The sequence below is a fragment of the Bradysia coprophila genome, unplaced genomic scaffold (assembly GCF_014529535.1).
Source record: "Bradysia coprophila strain Holo2 unplaced genomic scaffold, BU_Bcop_v1 contig_350, whole genome shotgun sequence".
In the NCBI taxonomy this organism is placed as follows: domain Eukaryota; kingdom Metazoa; phylum Arthropoda; class Insecta; order Diptera; family Sciaridae; genus Bradysia; species Bradysia coprophila.
In genome coordinates, this window is record NW_023503608.1 from 819,241 (window position 1) to 839,931 (window position 20,691).

The window sequence follows — 20,691 nt, forward strand, 5'->3', positions numbered from 1 at the left end:
TTGACTGATGTTTTTTGAGCAAAAAAAAGACTGCTCACAATAATGACGCAGCCAGTCAAAAATCGATCTTTTCTTTCAAAAAATAAAATTTGACACTTTAATCCAATAATATATAGCCAATGAAGCAACCACTCTTAACAACGTGTAAAGAAATCATTTTTTTTATTTTTCGAAGACAGCAAGTATTTCAGCAATGGTAATATCGGTCCACTACTTCATTTGAACGAACAAGTTTTATGAAATAGATGCGAAATCTTTTACTTCATTTCTTTTGACATACAGTTTACTATAATATAACACATAGGCATGTTCGATAATTCATTCGATTGATAAAATATCGATTATTTCCCTGGAATCGATTATCGATATTTTCAGAAAATCAATATCAATCGAATGTTTTATCGATAATCGATAAATATCGACTGAAAATCGATAAATATCGACTGATAATCGGCAAATATAGACTGATAATTCGATTTTCAGTGGATATTTGTTGATTATCAGTCGATATTTATCGATTATCGATAAAACATTCGATTGATATAGTATCGATTATTTGGAAATTTGGAAGAGCGACTAGTAGTAATATTACTGAGCTCAACCCTGACCATTGCCCCGATCAATACATTTTGAACATTGATGATGACTTATCATACGAGGCCCCCGTTAAACAATTTATGTACAATAAAGCAGATTGGGCTAGATTCATGGAAGTAGTTGACGATGGACTAAAATTGGGTACATTGATTGATTCCAATGACATTGATTGTTGCGTTGAGCATTTGACTGAAGTGATTGGAATTGCAATGGATGAGTCTGTACCTAAGAAGTGTTTTACTGGAAAGAACCATTTCCCACGACATTTGAGGGACTGCATTGCAGAGAAGAAAAGATTGAGGAGGGCATATTTTCGGCGAAAACTTAATGATGCCGGGTTGAAATTTGAAATTGATCGTTTGAACAAGTGCATAAGGGCTAGTATTGATGCGAGGGACTCCCATATGCTTATGAATAAGCTGAAGCAAATCAGACCAGACAGTAAAATGTTCAAAAATATCAATAAACTTTTGGGTGATAATAGAAAGACGGTGCCCGAACTGAAGGCAAGTGATGGCTCTCTAATTAGTAATCCATTCGATAAAGCTAACGCCATTGCTAAAGTATATGGCGACGTTCACCGACAGAATAGAGAAATGGGTGATCCTGATTTTGATGTAGTCGTGTTGTCTGAGGTGAATTCGTTCTCTCAGTTGGTCGCGCAAAATTTATTTGAACCTCGATTGACAGACGCTGATGAAATCAGCCGTATTCTTAAAGGTATTAAAAACAAAAAGTCTAGTGGACCTGATGCTATTCCGAACGTTGTCCTGAAGAAACTTCCTGTTTCAGCACATGTACTTCTGGCTAAGTTGTTTAATTGTATTCTGAGTTTGGGATACTACCCCAGTTCATGGAAGACAGCCCACGTTGTACCGATTCCGAAGCCGGGTAAACCGGCAAATGAGGCAAAGAATTTTAGACCCATCAGTCTCTTAAATGGCCTGAGTAAAATCCTAGAAAAAGTTCTCTATGTTAGAATGCTAGAATACTGTGATGAAAATGATCTATTACCCAACAGCCAATTCGGCTTTAGGAGCAAGCACTCCACCGTACATGCTCTCATAAGGTTATTCGAAGAAGCAATCATTGGTTTTAACGATCTCAAAGTGACAATAGCAGCATTCCTGGACATAGAGAAGGCTTTCGACACGATGTGGATTGAGGGACTCATATATAAATTGATGAAGATGAACTTCCCAAATTATCTCATCAGAATTGTGTTTTCCTATCTCAAAGAACGGAGCTTTAGAGTTAAGTTGGGAGACCAGCTGTCTGACTCAGTATCTGTGAATGATGGGGTTCCACAAGGATCTATATTAGGTCCTTTACTCTTTATTATATTTATGATAGACCTCCCGACGCATATGAACACAACTCTAACAGTCTTTGCAGACGATACGAGCATTTTCTCAACTCGATTGTCGCATAGTAGAGCAAGATCAAATGTACAAAGCCACCTCGATAAGTTGCATAGATATTACCAAACCTGGAAAATTAAAGTGAATGTGCAAAAATCGGAAGCACTCTTCATTCAGAGATCAAACCGTTCGCGTATTGTCCGTGAAAACTCGTGTGCTATTTTAATGAATGGCACAAAAATCCCATTCAAGAACAGCGTCCGTTTTCTGGGTTATTATGTTCAATCGAACCTCAAGCATAACGAACATGTGAACAGAATGTTACTCAAGGTAAACACTGGGCTGCATAAACTGTATCCTATCATGAAAGCGAATAATGGCATTTCACAAGATGTGAAGGTTAAAATCTATGTGACTATACTTAGACCGGTTCTCACCTATGCTGTGGCGGTTTGGCATACCTTACCAAAGTACTTAATTAAAAGGCTGAAGGTTTTTGAGAATAAATGCCTTCGTATGGCAATAAACTTCAGAAGGTCAAGAACGAATTATAAATTTATATCTACTGAGGAACTGCACAGAATTGCGAAAGTACCAAGACTCAACGTGTACTTATACAAATTGGCTAAAAATGTGCTTAGCAAGACCTATTTACATGATAACACTGTTATCAGTAAATTTGGTAATTTTTCAAACGAAAGAATCGCTAACTGTATTTACAAACCCCCTCACTCGCTGATAAGAGGCCTTTACTCTAAGCTGTTGTCTTTAGACACACGCGCATCTTGAAATTTTATTTCCCATTGACAATAATAATTATTGAAAATTAAGAATTTATTGGTTTCTTTCTACTTTGATTTGTTAACAACAGATTAGTTGTATCTCTAGGTTAAGTAATCCCCCCCCCTTCAAAAAAATAAGAAAATTGATTGTTTTTATATACTTTTTTCAATCTATAAGGTGATATGCCTACTGAAATTTAATTTTACAGAAAAAATTTTACTCTCTGAATTATCGAGTCCAAACACGAATCAAAATGTAGAAATCTCGAACATAAATTTGAAAAAGTCTGGATGACTGTAAATTTATTTTAACCTCAAATATTTATGTAAAAACTAATTGTGTACTTAATTTGATTGAATAAACTAAATATACAAAAAAAAAAAATTGGAAATTTTATCATCGATTGATGATATTTTGCAGTGAACACCTAATAACACATCAATCAGAGGTTGTTGGTTATTATTGTAGTTGTTATCGATCCACCCATTTTTTTTAGCAAGTAAGAAAAATGTATCCTTTATTGAAGCAATTTAATTGATGGCTGTCTTTAAATATTTTTTTCCAAAATTTTAATTTTAATTTCCATAAAAATAGCTAAGAACCTGCCAAGTATTTTTCATGCAATAAAAAACTGCTATTGTCAACGAAATAAATCTTGATTAGAGGTGTGCGCCGAGCGAAAATTCTCGGCGGCGGCTAGTCGAGTGTAGTGGTTCCGGCGGCGGCCAGCCATAACAGGTTTTTATCGGCGGCTCGGCTCAGCCGCAGCGCGCCGATCCATTTTATAGAAAATTTAAATTTTCTTTTTTTTATTCATTACTGACTACGAGTGAATTATGTAATTTTGCATTTTCTGTTTTTTCGTCGAACCTGAGTATCCTCCCATCAGTTACTTATAAAGACTCACATTCTCATTTGCAAAAACGCATTGAGAGTGATTTTTCTGAAAGTCCGTGTGCCGAAATCGGAAGTATTTTTATCGCAGTTATATGGATCGATAGTTCTTGGTCCCTAGATAAACTTTTCTTACAAAAATTTCTCCAGTACGCTACACGAACATGTACTATTGGGCCGAATCGAGACTTATTGGGTTTAAAATTCATCCACACTGAAATATGTGTAGTTAAAGTTTTCAAACGAAAAAGACTGAGAACTTACACTGTTCTTACAGAAGTTTCTCGAGGTTTCTAATGACACCCCGCACGACCCTGTACGGCTCGTGTAACTGGAGAAAATTTTGTGAGAAAAGTGCAAGTTTTCGGTTTTTTTATGACCTCCCGCTAGCCACACAAGCTTCAAAGAATTTTTTTGAAAGTGGTTTTGGTTTCTAGGGTCGAAGTCCTTTCTAGGTACATATATACAAAATTCCACTAGAAAATGCGTCCGATTTCGGTAGCTTGTTTTTCAAAAGAATCCCTCTGCCTTCCATAGTCAACAATTGTTTTTAGGAAGACCATCGCTCAGAAGCTCTATAAGTGAGAGCCCTTTCGGAACAAAGCATAGGTACTCTATGAATTTCATAGTATGAAACCTCCGATAGGTATACGTAAAAAGCAGTCTCTTATTAAGAAAATCAGAAATGTCTTGGGAGTGATAGCTTTTTAAATAATTAAAATCTGTTAATCGACTGTGCAGCTGATAATTCTAACATTTAATGAAATTTAATATTCAAATTTTTCAAGCCAACGAAAAGCATCGGCGGCGGTCGGCGGCTGGCTGAAATTTTTGTATCTGCGGCGGCGTCTTCATTAACTCGGCTAAGCCGCGCCGCCGGCTAAAAACTCGGCGGCGCACACCTCTAATCTTGATGATGATGTGGTTTATTTAATACAAAAATTTTATTTGGTTTCCCACCAGCGAAAAAAAAGTGTTTTGTCTGCAGTGTCAAGCTATGTAAAACAGAATTCTTTTCAGCAACGTTTAACACCTCCATTGATTTTTAAAGCATATTTTTGTGCATGCTTTTTGCATACCTACTGTGAAATAATAAAAAAAGGAGAAAAACATAACGTGTTTCCATATGTAAGTTGATACGTCTCAACTTGGTCGCTTAAAGAAATTAGTAAGAAAACAAATTCAGGGTTTCGTAATTGACTCATGATGCAGCCAAATTCAATACAAATTTTTCGTATCCCGTACCAGTTTCTTTTTGTCAACCCTTTTCATACTTATCGACGCGCTCATGCGATATTTAACCAATCCCTTCGACTTACATCTGATGTACAAATATGTATATCTCAACTGACCGATATAACAATGTATATGAACGCTTAAACAAAGTGCGAGCTAAAATCCTATTAAAAAAACATCTTCCATGGATCGTTCCAAAAAAAACACAATTTTGAAAAGAAGATTCCCGTTTTTTCTTGTAGTTTAATTTTCGTACATGTACATATGATCCGAACATAAGTGAGAGTATCACTTGATAGGTTTTCACGTGTGTTACAGAAAAAAGATTAAGGACAGGTGTATACACGGGTATTAACTGAAAATTTTCGTTTGCTAAAAACGCTTACAAAAATTTGTTATACAATTGGTGAATAATATTGAATATTGGTTATCTACAGGCTTTATCATTTCAAATGTCTCACTGTCATTTTTTTCAAAGAATGCCATTGTGATTTCGCAATGACACAATGAAATTCTCAGAAAAATTTGACAGTGAGATATTTGAAATGTCAAAGACTGTACACGAAAATTTTTGGGGTTGACTGTTTCGTCCTTAAGCCAGTAAAAATGTAAAATTAATTCAAAGCTTATTCGTAGCAAAAAAAACGGACAATTTGGTATAACAGTCATTTCCAATCTGTTTATCAACAATGATGACAAAGAAAAGCAATGAGCTTTGGCTTCCACTATCCTATATATACCTTAGGGTATATTAAGTCCACAGATTGTTGAAAAACTCGAGTGACGTCAATGTTATTCAAGGACATTACGTTGGATCGTCGACCTCCTATCACTTGGCTGAATCATTTTCTAAGCAAAATTTATACTTATGAGTGGCAATCTCGTAGGGTCACGACGTCCCTTCCATGTATGTTTATAATCTTCTCTTCTAGATGATTTTATACTCCAAAATATATTTAACAATATTTCATAGGGTACGTCGACACCGCAGTTTGTACTGTGTAGCCAAGCACACCTGCGTCTGGAGTTAGTAACTTCCAATAACAAACCAAAAACGTTTTCTCTGAGAAAATCTTTTACTTATCGAATTTTTGCAATACTTTGTGCTGGAAACCTTCGTAGAAATTAAAAATTTAATAAGAAAAAAAAGTCACAAGACGATTACTGGTGCGTTCTGTTGAACATTCTTATTAAGCTGCATCGAGCCTATAACATTTTATAGCATGTCTATCAATAAAAAAGATTAATAACGATAATAACTCGTTGTAAATTCCACACCATTTATTGAAAAAATAAACGGTTTCTCTTCAATTCCAATTCGTTATTTTCTATAATATAACTAAGCATTTCAATAATGATCTTCATTAATTACTGCAAAAGTCTATCTATTCCAATACAAAATTAACTATAAAACACCAAATAATTAATAACGATAAATTTAAATATACACTTTCGACCTCCTCTCTCCATCTCCCTCCACATATATATAAAATTGAATAATAATTTTTATGTCTCTATTCACATATGTAAATTTGTATTAATATGACTACATTGACTACATATATTTGACACATTCAATTTCGAATGTGTGAAATAAATAACAGATTATTAGTAAATAAAACCGCAAATTTTGAAATTGGGTGGTCTTTTATAGAAAAACCAGAATCAGAACTTGATGTGCATACACTTCTATATATACATATAATATTCATTGTGTGATATTGAATATGAAATGAGTAACATCTCTGCTCGTGTATAATCTTTCTCTAATAAAGAAAGATTTTTTTTAAATCTTTTATATAGACACACATACCACTTGGTGCATGTGTTCGGTTGATCCACGGCGAAAGAAGAATAATCTGAATAATCTTGAAATTTTTGTCGCACGACCGATTTTGTTAACTGTTACCAAGTTTATTCGAAATTCTATTGTTATTAGTACATTACAAATAATGGGAACTGGGATGTTCCTCCGTAAGTGTTCCTAGACACCGAAAAAATGAATATATTTTTGCGTTGCATGGACATAGTAGATTTTGTACGGCCCCATCGTATATTAGTCACGTCAATGTCGTACAATTTACATACGAAGTCTAGATTTCACAGGATCGAAAACAATGTATTCTACAATCTTGTAGAAACAGCTAGCATGTATAATCAATAAATCTGCTACTGCTGTTTAAAGTTCGCCTTGTACTTCATTTGTTTAAGCATACATTTGACTATATAAAAGCGCAATAGGCTGAGCCAATCCCGAGACCTCCTGCAGCACACAAGCTTCCTTGCACATGCTTAGACACTTGCAAATAAAAATTTCTTACTTATACGCGTTGAATTAAACCCAAACATGTAACTGTCGGTCAATGACTTAGAGGACTTATCTTTATTTAGTACAGCTAATTAACACTTCATCACAAACATTCATCACAAACAATGAATTAATGTCTCATAAAATGTAGAAGCAGATTGAACCTAGAAAAAGAAATGGTCAAACACTAAACAACCACCGTAACATCTCTTGTTTGTTTGTTAAGTTCTAATTAGCTAATTTTTAGTGCAAAAATAAAATACAAGAAAGTGAAGGGAGAGCACCTAAACACCTCCAATAAGGTAGCAACAGATCTTATTTCCACTACTCAGTTTTTGAGGTCAATTGTCGTTCATTTTTACAACGTTTTTTTAGTTAATACCATATAGGCTTGCGTCACAAATCCTTCATCAGTGATGCGCTTTTATCAAAGAATTGATTATAGTTTATGGCAAATAAAATGTTAAAAGAAATAAAAAGAAAAATAAAGTGTATCGCAAGCTAAAATACATTTAACACCAAGACATTGTTTAGCAATGCAAATTTCAAGATATAAAAGCTGACATTTTTGGAGATAAAAGCTATAAAAATGTTGCAAATTTGAGGTCATAACAATTGTACTTTATGAACTGCATAAATTTTTCGTTAATTCGCGGACAAATATATTCGACTCTGATTCATATAGAATATTGATGTTGTATCAATATGAGCAGATTTGAGACAACACACTAAAAGTTCAACAGCAAAATATTCCAACACTGTAAGTCCTTCCCTAAACTTAAAGCTTTAGAAGAAAGAGAAAATGATCAAACGTAAATATTTCAAGGACAGATGCGCAATTTGTTTAAAATTTTTGAAAAATAACGTTGGAACATTCGTGAATGGACGGCATCTGTTATCACTAATGACCACAAAAATCACGATAAGTTAAAACGCTCTTTACATCCGTATAACAACGAGATAGTGAAATGTATAACACCTTAACTTTCATGTATTGTCTGGTCGATAACAACCAACGTTTACAAGAATCTCGATCTTTTCCATTGAACAACTAGACAAGGGAAACTTAGGTATATGGATAAAGAGTAGATTCCCATAGGCAGACCAGAATACTGATGCAGAAAACAACCTTATTATACGTAAGCATAACGTATGTTATTACACATTTTAACATACGAGTCGATAAATCGCGGCACGGTCCCCTTACTACGACACAGTTCGTTTTCATGGCTTCTGCTTAGTATGACAATAGGCAAAGCACCTAGCAGGGTAATAAAGGTTTACCACGTCAAATAGAGTAGTATTTTGATACCAAAAATACCATTAGCAGCATTAATGGTAATTTTGCAATGACATTAAGGAAAAATTGGTATGGACATATACACATACTTCGATTAAAGTACTACTCCATTTTTTTCTATTACCCTGCTAGGTGCTTTGCAAACGGTGTTTCAAGTCTATAAATTCTATATTTGTTGTGTATGATCAGTGAACTATGTGGATAAAGAAACTGCATGTTACAAAGAAATCAACCTCAGTTTTTTTCATCAATTTCTCCAGATCAAAAGAATTGATAAGGTTGATCGAAACGTGTAAAGTGAAGCATCCACAATCTGGAGGCAAATGAGATCTATGTCCAAAATTATGTAACTGCTTCAGCTCTGTACATAACTTCCAAGTCGTCAAAATAAACATTTTGGACATAGATACATAATCTACTATTAGCCGTTCTGTCTTGATTGTCTTTTTCAGCAAAGCAAATTTTTAGTAAATTAATAAACGAATGCGATGTAAAGAGGCTATCAAACTCAACATAATAATTGTGTTGATTAATATAAACAATTTTCAAACACATTATTTTATATAACCGGCAATTTTCTAATTTTCATATCATCGTTAAGCATCTAAAGTGAATAAAAACTTAAAAGCGAATAAAATAAAGACAAAAATTGTGTTTTTTTCTTTCTTAACATGGATGATTGGATGATTATGATGAGAGTGCAGGTATGATGTAAAAATACGATCGAGAGACGAAAAAAACGAAATTGATTGTTTATAATCATACTGCAGCGTTTGTGTTGAAATGAAGCCCATAATTAATGTTTAAGTATCTTTATCATACTAAAATTAAAACGATTTGATATTTTGGATAAATGGGTAATTGATTTTGTGTTAGGCTGTGGATTCACAAATTGCAAACATTGTCCAGATAGAAATTATTTGCTTTTCATTACTTCACAAGTAATAATTTCGGAAATTTAATTCCTTAACACTAGTGACTGTAGACTCTAACACTGTACTCTTTTGTTAAAAATGTCGCATGTGTTGTTTGATTATTAGTAGATCATGCACCTCTGTTCAAATTTTCATTTTGACGAGTTGAAAGTGATGGACCTAGCCGATTTGGAAGGAGGTCAGCGAAATGATAACAGGTGATGCTGGGATAAAGCTACAAGTAAAATTTTGATGTCGAATGATGCATGGTTACTGGTTACATAGAAACATGATTGTTAGAGTCAGCGCAGCAGCACCTGTCATCTTTTCTCTGCTGTGACCTGATGTATTCAAGGAGACTTCAATAAAAAAAATTCTACATGTTTCATGGTCGACAATTTTATTTTAGTCTCCTCGATAATTGTGCTGTTATAGTTCTTGAGCTACGAGTTACTACTATAACTTACTTATCGATTTCAATTCGTTTAATACTTGCATGTTTATACCCGACCCGCCGCAAAGTATGACGACAATGTCACCTGAAGCTATGTTCTTTGATTTGAGTAGCTTCTCCACAGATCCGTTGTATATAGCAGCCACTGATGCCGAACACGACATCTCAACAAGCATACGATGTTGGTCGACAATGTTTGTAATCGCTTCAATACTTTCTTCATCACTCACAAGTACAGAAGTCATGCGAAATTGATTCTGCCAATAGTCATCCACAAGCCTAGGTGCTACTTCCAACGCACTTAAAAGAATGATTGATTAAAATTCTTCATCGTAAGAATATTCATTTACCCCAATGTAGTCGCACGACTTGTTATTTTGTCTAGACGAGCTCTTTTGCCTCCAGATTCCGTCATTAAATTAAATGAATGAGCTCCATGAGTCTCAACAACGATCACCTCAGTATCGTACCAATTTAATTTCTTGATGCCTTCAAGAATACCGATCAGAAGTCCTCCACCACCACATGACAAAACTATTGCTTTTGGTTGATTCGTAAGCTGATTTGATATTTCCATAACCATTGAAGAATGTCCTTCCCTAGCGGATTACATTGAGATAGTTTACGTTTCAGGTTTTAATCCATAATTGACATACCAGACAACAGGATCATCGAATGCGTGAACATAGCACGACTTTATGGAGCTCTGTTCATCAACTAGTTTTAAAGCAAATTCATGGGCTTCGTTCCAGACAGAACCGTGTCGTATCACTTCCGCATGTTGTTCTTTCAAGAGGCTAATAGCATGTTGATTAGTTGTAAGTGGTACAACTACTGTAGCTGCGAGACCAAGAACACGAGCCGAACGCGCTACAGCAAGACCCGCATTTCCACCGGACGACGAAATCACTTTTGTGTAGCCAGCCTCTTTAGCCTGATGGTAAACCGATTTAATAAGCAAAATGCCATTAACATCATACAGTACAACCTTCAAACATCGTAGACCGATACCTCGTTGCTTGAAACTACCGCAAGGTTGAGTATTTTCTAGTTTCAGATGAACATTAAAATTGGGTGTATATTGTGAAATCGGTACACTTTCGATTAGCGGTGTTTCAACTGCTATTTTGTAAACGGATAAATCGAATTTGTCCATTATTGCTGCAACGACTCGACGTTTCTAACTAACTCTTCAATCCAATTTAAATATAGTTTAGGAGACGAGAGTATCTAATCAGTAAGTGATAATGTGAGCATTGAAAGTCATTCAGCGATAAGCACTAATCGAATATACATTGAGACTACTTTTATATCACAATTCACACACGTATCTTTCTCATTCGTTCTTATGTATGACGGAATTTCTTCTGTTTTTACGGAATTTCTTTTAAACAAGGGTTAACAAACCTCGTATTATGGTGTCTTGTTATTTACGTACATTTACTGTTTACGATGTGATTATACGGCTCAGTCTTCTATTACCCTCAGTTGACGTAGGTCTACGTTTTAACTTACTTGCTTACAGAGACATTAACAAATCTTACGTATCACCTCCTGACAAAAGTGGAAAGTGTATGTTGAATGACAATGAAGTAATAGATTTTATGACAAATTGGTATCTGTTGGGAATATTTGGACCTAAAATTATAATAGGTTAAGGATAGGCCAGCGGGATTGCAAATGTAAATTTTGGGATGTATCATCAATGTAGAAACCTCGAACCGAATTTCAAATTCTTGAAGGTTACTTTCGAATTCAGTTGAATACTCTTAATCTGTTACGGACCTATGGACCTAATATGGTTTTATAAAGGAATAAATATGTTCAATAAATGAAGTAACAGATTTGAAATCAATTTATAAAAATACTTAGAATTAAATACTCAAATGAAGTAATAGATCTGTCCGATGATATGTCGTAACTTAATTTTCACTAAATCTTTTACGATGAAGAAACCACTCTTTTGTGATTAACATGGTTAATCAGTAAATCTGTCAATCAGCAACATGATTTTTGTGAATACGCACGGTTAATCATTGATTTAACATGATTAACCACCATATTTCACCATTAATTGTAGTTTTGCGACGATTTCCCCGGTTAAATGCTGGTTAATCACTGATTCGTCATCATGTTAATCACGTCAATAAAAAAGAGTGGTTTCCCCCTCGATCTTTTATACAAATTACGGCAGATATTCTTGTCGTCTTACTTGATGGGTAATTTTGGCCGCTGACTCCAATAAAAATTTTCTATAACGAAGACCGAATCTGTATGTTTACTGCAAAGCAAGCGACAAAGACATATGGTTTTCTTGAAATTAAATGCAATTTTAGTGTTTATTTGCTTCTCTCAAATTTCCTTTGACAAATTCAAATATTTGCTCCAATGAAATGTATACACAAACATTCCTAGCATAAAGACGAATTGAACGCACAATATGTATAATATAGAACATTTTGTCAATAGCGGTCATTTTAAAACGATTATTATGTTTGTTTGCATATTATTAAAAGGAAATTTAAATTGCTCACAATTTTATAACATGTTTATTATCGCGCATGAGATGACGATACGAGTGTATTACCTGAAGAAATATATAAAGATTTGTCATTGTGTGCTAGGTAAACTTTTGATTTCTCAGGATTTGTTTGATCTTCAGTTGTAGCGCACGAAAGCATGTTATGTGATCCGTTGCTTGTTTGAATAAGAAAACGGGATCGACTTTGTAAAGTGTTTCAACTCCGAGACCTTACAAAAGTTTGGCTATTTTTACAGAGTGTACTTGCATGTGTAGCTTTCAATACTTGGTTAATTGTTTAATCGAATGAATGTAGAACGAACGTAAGGAACGTGAGGAATTAATTCAACGTAAGAGATTCACCCGCCTGAGCAAAATTTGTAACAGAAAAATGGATTTTGAAACAACTTTTGAAAATTACCAAATTAAACAAAGAACAAGTCTTCTTGTCTGGCTCCTGTTATTTATTCATGAAACAAAAAGATTTAACATTTTCTTATTTAATTTCTATTATCCAGAGTAATTATCCATTCTCTTGTCCAAAGAGTTCTTGCTTGTTGCCATAAATTATTCCAAGAAAACTTTGACAATGAAGTAAATTTGATAAAGTGCCTTTGATATCTGAAGTGACATCAAAGTTAAATCAATTTCCCAATCACTAAAATCGTTTCACAACATTTAATAGCAAACATACCAGTGTGAACCGTTCCAAATTCGCTGACTTACATTTCCCAACACTCAGTATTCTTGCTCTATTCGCAGTAATCATTATTGTCACCAGTACTTTACGATTCGCTGGTGCAAGCCAATACCATTTGGATGAGTACAATGAATTTCCAATTGCTTCGAATCCAATCTGAATCAAGGAACCAGCCAAACAAACGAAAAATATCTGAACGTAGAGCACCAATAACAAAAGTAACAATGGGATGGATCTTGTTAGATCATCGCTAAGTATTAATATGAAGAAAGTAACACTAGCACAGAGTACCAGTATTTCTGATGTAAGTAAGTTAATCTCTTCGACTTGAATCAATTTTTTGAACGTACTAGTCGGTAAAAATGGGAAAATGGTGTCAATAGTATTGTGTGCATTAGTTAAACAATTAACGGAGACCTTCTCTTTTTAAATTTTGATCAATTGAAAAATAATTCACTAATTTAAAATGCCTTAAAACGCCAGTGGCCAAGGATCACCGAGAGATTTTTTTTATAGCCTAAAGAAATCGGAAAAATTTACTCGTCAATTAATTATGCAGTATTCAGATTCACCTTTAATTTTTTTTAACACTACAGCTCATCTGTCAAAACAAAGCACCTAGCAGGGTAATAGAGGTTTTTACACGTCAAATAGAGTAGTTTTTTGATACCAATTACCATTAGCAGCCTTAATGGTAATTTTGCAATGACATTATGAAAAAAAGGTATGGAAATATTCGCATACTTCGATTAAAGTACTACTCTATTTTTTTCTATTACCCTGCTAGGTGCTTTGGTCAAAATGTATATAGAAGAAAGTGCGGTCATTCGCAAGTGTTTCGCTGTAAAATTCATGTGCTGTAAAAATTTATCGGAGAAAGCACAATTAATTGAAATATATTTCTATGTTTCATACAACGTTTTAAAATTGCTCCGTTTAGATGTCTTAGTTGCATAAATCGTCGCAATGGTGCATTTTGTCTGAGTTACGTAATAGTTATTTATGTAACAAGAATCGTTTGAAGTTGTATTATCGTAATAAATGGCAGATTGCCAATCCGAATCGTGTTGCATACAACGCTTTATATTATGCAATGAAGAAATTCGAACAAATATCAAACATAATCGTATCGTGACGTCACTTGCACGTGACTTTTTCACACTAGTTCATACGACATTGCACACAGGCGGCGTAAGTTACTAATATCATCACTGAATTGCATAATAAGTATTTTCCTAATGCTTTTTTAGCTAATGAGAGGTTTCCAGCTTGAGCCGGAGTTGACGTTATTCCTAAACGACAGGGGAAATAAGTAACAAAAAATAATTTTTGATTTTCGTCGGTTTTCTTGATTTGTAGAAGTGGTGATGAATGGCGATGTGGGTAGGGTGGATGTACCCATCCTCCTGTTGATTTGTATCAATAATAATACTTTGTAATAATACGAAGGTACTGACGAATTTATGAGAGATTAATTTTATCTAGTGTTTCAACACTTGTATTTACGATGTTTTTTCATATAGTCCGACGAATTATAAATGTCCGAGGATTTTTTTTTGTTTTTTTCGTTTTTCATATAAGGCCAGTTATGACTTTGTTACAAAGTTTTAAAAATCGACGAAAATACGAATTCTTTAACATTGGTACGAGTATAGTACACTTTCGACCTTTCATCTGTCCAAAAACGATTTTTTTGAAAATATGGTATTTTTGAATTGTTGAAGATGTGAGAGATACTAAGGGTTTCATGTGAAACATAGTTTTTTCTTGATCAAAATTTAAAAAAGGAAAGAATTAAATATTCCCGCTCTATCATACATACTTGAGGACTTCATTGTGTAAATCAATTATAAGTTTCAATTCGGCTGTCGATGTGCTCTTAGATTTTTTAGAGGCCTTCAGTATAATCGTCATAGCTGCCGTGCGAGGGTTTTGTACTTTCTCAATGTTAAATGAATTCATAAATTGCAGTCCCTCACTTTCGCCGACACTGTTACAAATCTCACTGATCGTTTTCAGTTTAAACAATAAATTAATTGTAAAACTTATGAAAAGACAAGATTTAACAGTGAGAAATGTAGAATTCATCAGCCACGTGTATGCCTGCAATCCGAAGTTTATGGTAGCGTTAATCGCTTTCGAATTTGTAAACGAAAGATGGATTGGATATATGTAACCATCAGGAACAATAAAAGGAATTAAACAATTCATGATTGCCATAATACATCCAGAAAGTAATGTCATTCTATATAATGGAAAGAGAAGACCGTCAATAAAATGGTCCATAAATGGTGCCACTAATCCGTCTGGACGTGTTTTATCTCCGATTTTTCTGAATCTGCTTAAGTTTGATCGGAGCTGATATAACCTGATACCTGAATTTCAGTCAGGGCAGGTTCAGACAACCTTTTAAGGTTACCTAATTTGCAGCTCAGTTTTTAAAGTTGAACTGAGCTTCAAGTCTGCTAAAAAACCTCAACCAGAGCTGAATTTCAGGTTTCAGGTCCGATACACTAAACGATACACTTACTTTATCAAGTTTACCGAAATAGTTTTGTATCTTTCCATTAAATGCTCTTTTGAATAGCGTTGTACAATCAACAAATTTCGTTCCATATACGATTGTTTCAACCAAATCGACAGGTCTAATATTTTTGATTTGTTCTTCAAAAATACTACAATTTGAATGAGTACGGCTACGTTTCCCAGATTGTACATATTCTTAAGAACTTTATCGACAAAATCATTTTGCGAATCAATCGACGAATAAAACAATGCCAAAATTATAAATAGCAATGTGACAATGTAAGTCATTCGTATAATTAGACGCAACTTTTTTTGTTGCTTCGAAAATATGTCCAATCCCATAGTTTGTAGCATTTTTTTAAGAATACTGAAATAGTCTTCCATTTTACTCGAATAAATGCTCCACAAAACACGTCCGATTCTAATCCTTTTCGAAACTGAACTGAATTATTGTTTTACTTGCATTGTTACGCAAAACAATTAAATACGCGATATTCTAGGATTCATCGATACCTAGGGTTCCCAGGTCCGAAATAATTATATATTTCATGCTTGTGTACGGAAATTTCTGTTGATTTGATAAGTTTTGTGAAGAATTAGAAAAACAAATCGAAGGAAGAAACCGAATGGTAACCCTATGTTTGACTACATGACTTTGCTAGACATCAACATGTTTAATTATTGACGAAACCATTTTCCTAATTGGTATTTATGTCTACCCATTCAAGAAATGTAAGGACATTGGTGTGTTTTGGATGTACAATGTGCAATTAAGGCGGTCCTTTAAATAAGTAGTTGGTGATTATCGTTTAGTACTCTGTTAAAATACGGCAAACGGTGATCTTGACACTGATTTATATTACAATTACGTTCTGTTAATATTGTAATTGGTAATTGGCCCAACAAGTATACAGTAAATTAATGAAGAAGTACAGAAAAGTCTGCTAATTTTTTATTTATAGATTTTTGTGTGTCCATGAACTTTCGTTCAGTTATCGTCTTGTTTCATAACAGTTTATCGTGTCTACTTTGTCGATACTGCCTTTGCAATTAAATTGATTTTAAAGATTTGTCGTTGAAATTTTAAATTAAATTTTAGAGCATTTAATGCCTGTTTCACCTGTTAGAAATTTATACATATTCCGTAGAAGTGTTTTTAGACCCGTACGAAGTACTGGGGTCTTATAGGTTTACGCATAAGTTTGTAACACGTCGAATTGGACTCCCTGAGTAAAAAAATCAGTGAAAAAAAAATGTCCGTCTGTCTGTCTGTCCGTCCGTCTGTCTGCACGATAACTTGAGTAAAACGCATCCGATTCTTTTTTTCCCGTTTGGTTATGTCAAAAGACAGGCTAAGTTCGAAGATGAGTGATTTTGGATCGACCCCTCCCGAGCTGTGGCCCAATAAGTGCTTTACGGTTTTTCGAAGATATCTCCGGACATTTAAACGTTACACTTGCAAGTGATACGTCAAATAAAAGGTATTTACAATACCAATAGACAAAAAAAAAGTTTTTGGAAATCGGATGACCGACCTGTGAGTTAGACCCCTTGGTGTGAAACAGGCACAGGGCGGCAAGCAGTTTTTGCTTGTAGGTCGGCCACATTTGAACATATTTCGTCTGTTTTAGCTTTATTAGATAGGCATTGACCGTACCAATCAGGGAAAAAAAAGTTTTTGAAATTATGTTCTCCGGAGCGTGAGCTAGGTTTCTTGGAGTGACCTCTTATCTGGCTACTCGGCCGTACAGCGAACGTGGAGTATTTTGTCAATATCTCGAGTATAAACGAATGTAAAGCGACGGCACTATTTCCGGTCTCCTAACAAAATGGCTGCCGGCGGCCATATTGGATTTTAGTAAAATTGAAATATCTTGGGAAAAATGGTACTAAGATAGTTTCTGTTAACAGAGAAGTAATCGGTTATGTGTGTGGGGTTTCAGGGATTACATATACGGACATCTATACCTATATACCTATACCTATACCTATATACAGCTATGTTGAGCTATATACAGACATATAGAGCTATATTGGATTGGATTGGATTGGATTGGATTGGATTGGATGGGAAGGGGGTTAGCCCAGCACCTAAGCCTCTAGTGGGCCTGTTGTGCTATTGCACAAGTCACTTGATCATATGAATTGTGATTTTTCATCATATCTCTTCGGACTCAGATAGCTCACAAATCGACCGTATAAACGTCCCATACGTTGTGAATTCTCTAAGCCACGAGTGGTATGCGAAGACCACAACCATCACTAATGACTCATGCATTTTCCCAATGAGCGACTAGTCGATCATAGATGGCGCTTATCCTACAGTCTGTTGTATATTGTGAATTGTGTCATTGACATTATGTCAATATGGCGTGATTGTAGCGAAGAAATCGAATATTGGATTTCTTTGAAATTTGCGACTTTGTTACGGTCGTACAGCCATTAGATAACTAATAGCGAGTGCTTAATCACCAAGTGATTAGAATAAAACCAGGCAAGCATTTTTGCACCGGGAGTCGAACCCGGGACCTCTTGGGTATGAGTCCTATGCTCTACCGATTGAGCTACCTGGGGCTAACTGGAGCTATAAAATAGCATATTCCTCTGTGAAATGTTTATTTATAGTGAAATATAGTTAAATATAGCGGTATATAGCTGTTTAAATAAGATTTTATGAAATTCGACTTCGTACGGGGCTGTCTATATTGCCTCCGGCAATTTATTTGTATATGATAGCAAGGCAAAGAGTGGATAATGTAAGTGATTTTAAAGGGAGAATAGTTTTTCAGCAGAGAAGAAAATGAAGTAAGACAAATGAAGAGTTTCACATGAAAGGCTTTTGATACGAATAGGTGTTTCGTACGGGTCGGCGTTAGCTATGTTTATTGTCAAAATGAATACTCAAATGGAATCTTGGATCCAGGAAATTCAATTAACATAAATGCACCCTTCGGCTCGCGTAGCAAAATGCGCCTTTTTGTAATATAATGGTTTATATGTCTCTGTGTGGTAAAACGTAAATGTACAATTGGCAAAGCTCACACTTGCCAAAACAACAAACTTACAAGGAACCATGAACTCACGACATTTTCCTTGCCTATACCAATTTCATTTCTCATTCCAATTTTTTTGTAGTCACATTTGTCAATGTATTATAGTGATTGACTTCGGTGTATACGACAGGTATGTGTGGTAAAATTTACATTATAGGAGATGGAATTCGGGTCTATCTTTGCATCGACACATAAAATTTTATATGTCTTACCTCTGTCCAATTGTTCATTTTCCGAAGACGCCGATGATGGTCTTCGGAAAATTAACATTTGGACAGGGCATTGTGTTTTAACAAGAAAGTACGCAGTATCATTTCTTGCTAGATGTGTTGAAAACCTCCGAATTTATGCTGAGAGTATGTTAAGACTTAAACTAGATTGTCTGACTTTCAATCCTTAATTACCTTACTTATGTAAACGACCGTTTCATTTCATGCGACTGTAATGTCTCTAAAACGGTTGCGTAAATATTATTTTGTGTGGTGTAGGTGTTTCCGGTATCACTGTGGATCTTAAGCTCATTGGACAATGGCATAAGCATGACGACACTAAAGCAGTTGATTCATTAAGATTTGTCGTGTAAAGCCACCAGAGCAATATTAAGAGATGGAGTAACTTTTATCATGTTATGCGACTTAGGCTCCACCAACTTATTTGCTATAACCATAGAACTTATTCTTTTCAGGCTGTATTATGAATAAGAACTTATAATTAAATAAAAATGTTCCACGAACAGACATTAAGCTTTACTGCTAAAGAAACTATTCAACTGATGAATGTTGGTCCGGTCGAACAAAAGGTGTGCGTACAAGAACTTATTAAATCAGAGCATTTTTACAAAAGAATATTCAACGAATTATTTGATGGTCAAATCAACAAACAATGCAAAATAATCAATTCTTTAAGGTAGGTAAATGTGCCTATTCAATGGTTCCGGAATAAGAGCTACAATTTGTTATAATGAGTAGAATTGAACAAAGTTTTGTTGGTAAATTAAACATCCATTGTTGTTCCTACTGAGAAAAGTCGTTTGACTAAAGAAAACAATTAGTGGTTTACTGGCAGCTACTTCAGACACTTATTGTATTAACTGAAATTATTAGCAAAACCATTTCCTACTATTTAAGAGAAAAATTTAAATATTTTTACATTTCCATTCAATTAGCCTGACAGAGCATTGACTATTGTTCACACACTCGAAAAAAAAGTCAACTTATATTAGTCTGCATGTGTTCATTGTTGTGTTATTTTTCCAGACGTTCATCATTTTCGAAGATCGCAGCGGAGGCCACAGTTTTCAAACAGTTAATATTAGTAAAAAAATGCCTAAAGGGTAAAAGTGACGCAAGTCCTTGTGTAACTATATTATGGTTATGCTCTTTAATTACAAAATTACTGACATCGCTTTACTCTGCCGTTTGCGTTACCTATATATTTATTTCGCCTTGGTCATTAAAAATATTGGCTGCGCTATAAGGAACATTTGATGTGATGTTACCTGTCGTTTGTGTAACAGTATCGGTAACAGTTACTCGCAGTGCCTATATTCGCGAAAATTCGTGAAAATATTTTCGCGAATATAGGCACTGGTTACTCGTATAAGTAATTTTTTCATGAAAAGTATATGTAGAGACAATTTTCAATTTTTACTTTGATGTTGTTTACCATATCACTTAAGGATGGTAATATGGGCTTCGAAGCGAAATTTTTTCCACTTTTATTTTCACTGTTGTCCCAGCATTGTTGATTGCACTTTAGATATTAATTCATTATCAGTTCCGGGAATTTTTTATCGTCTGTATTAGTGGACATTCAAATAGTGCGCACTTAGATGACCATCCCCTCCACCTAAATGCGAACGTCATTTATGAACACGTTTTTTTTACAAATTGTAAATTAAGTGTAAAACATTGACAATGTCTTAATACCTAAAGACAGCACACTGTCGTTGTGATAACATACGTGGCAATCGTTGTGACGCATTTCAATTTTGTTTTTCAGCCGAAGATGCGAAAGGTGCAAATAATTCTGTTGATTTCACTTC

At 34.6% G+C, this 20,691-nt stretch overlaps 1 protein-coding gene across 1 annotated transcript; it reads right to left on the minus strand.

The window, feature by feature from the left end:
- Window positions 1-9,745: 9,745 nt before the first annotated feature.
- On the minus strand, window positions 9,746-11,043 carry LOC119079958 (serine dehydratase-like). Its single transcript, XM_037188070.1, has 4 exons — window positions 10,836-11,043; window positions 10,504-10,781; window positions 10,198-10,446; window positions 9,746-10,147 (listed from the first exon to the last, which is right to left on the minus strand). Exons 1-4 carry the CDS (start codon window positions 11,001-11,003, stop codon window positions 9,850-9,852), a joined length of 993 nt encoding a protein of 330 aa, XP_037043965.1. The 5' UTR covers window positions 11,004-11,043; the 3' UTR covers window positions 9,746-9,849.
- Between the last annotated feature and the right edge of the window lie 9,648 nt (window positions 11,044-20,691).

Coding starts and splice junctions, on each gene's coding strand:
- LOC119079958 (XM_037188070.1), bottom strand. CDS start 11,003: ATGGACAAATTCGATTTATCCGTTTACAAAATAGCAGTTGAAACACCG. Junction 10,447..10,503: donor TTCGATGATCCTGTTGTCTG/GTATGTCAATTA, acceptor GTAATCCGCTAG/GGAAGGACATTCTTCAATGG. Junction 10,148..10,197: donor AGTCGTGCGACTACATTGGG/GTAAATGAATAT, acceptor CATTCTTTTAAG/TGCGTTGGAAGTAGCACCTA.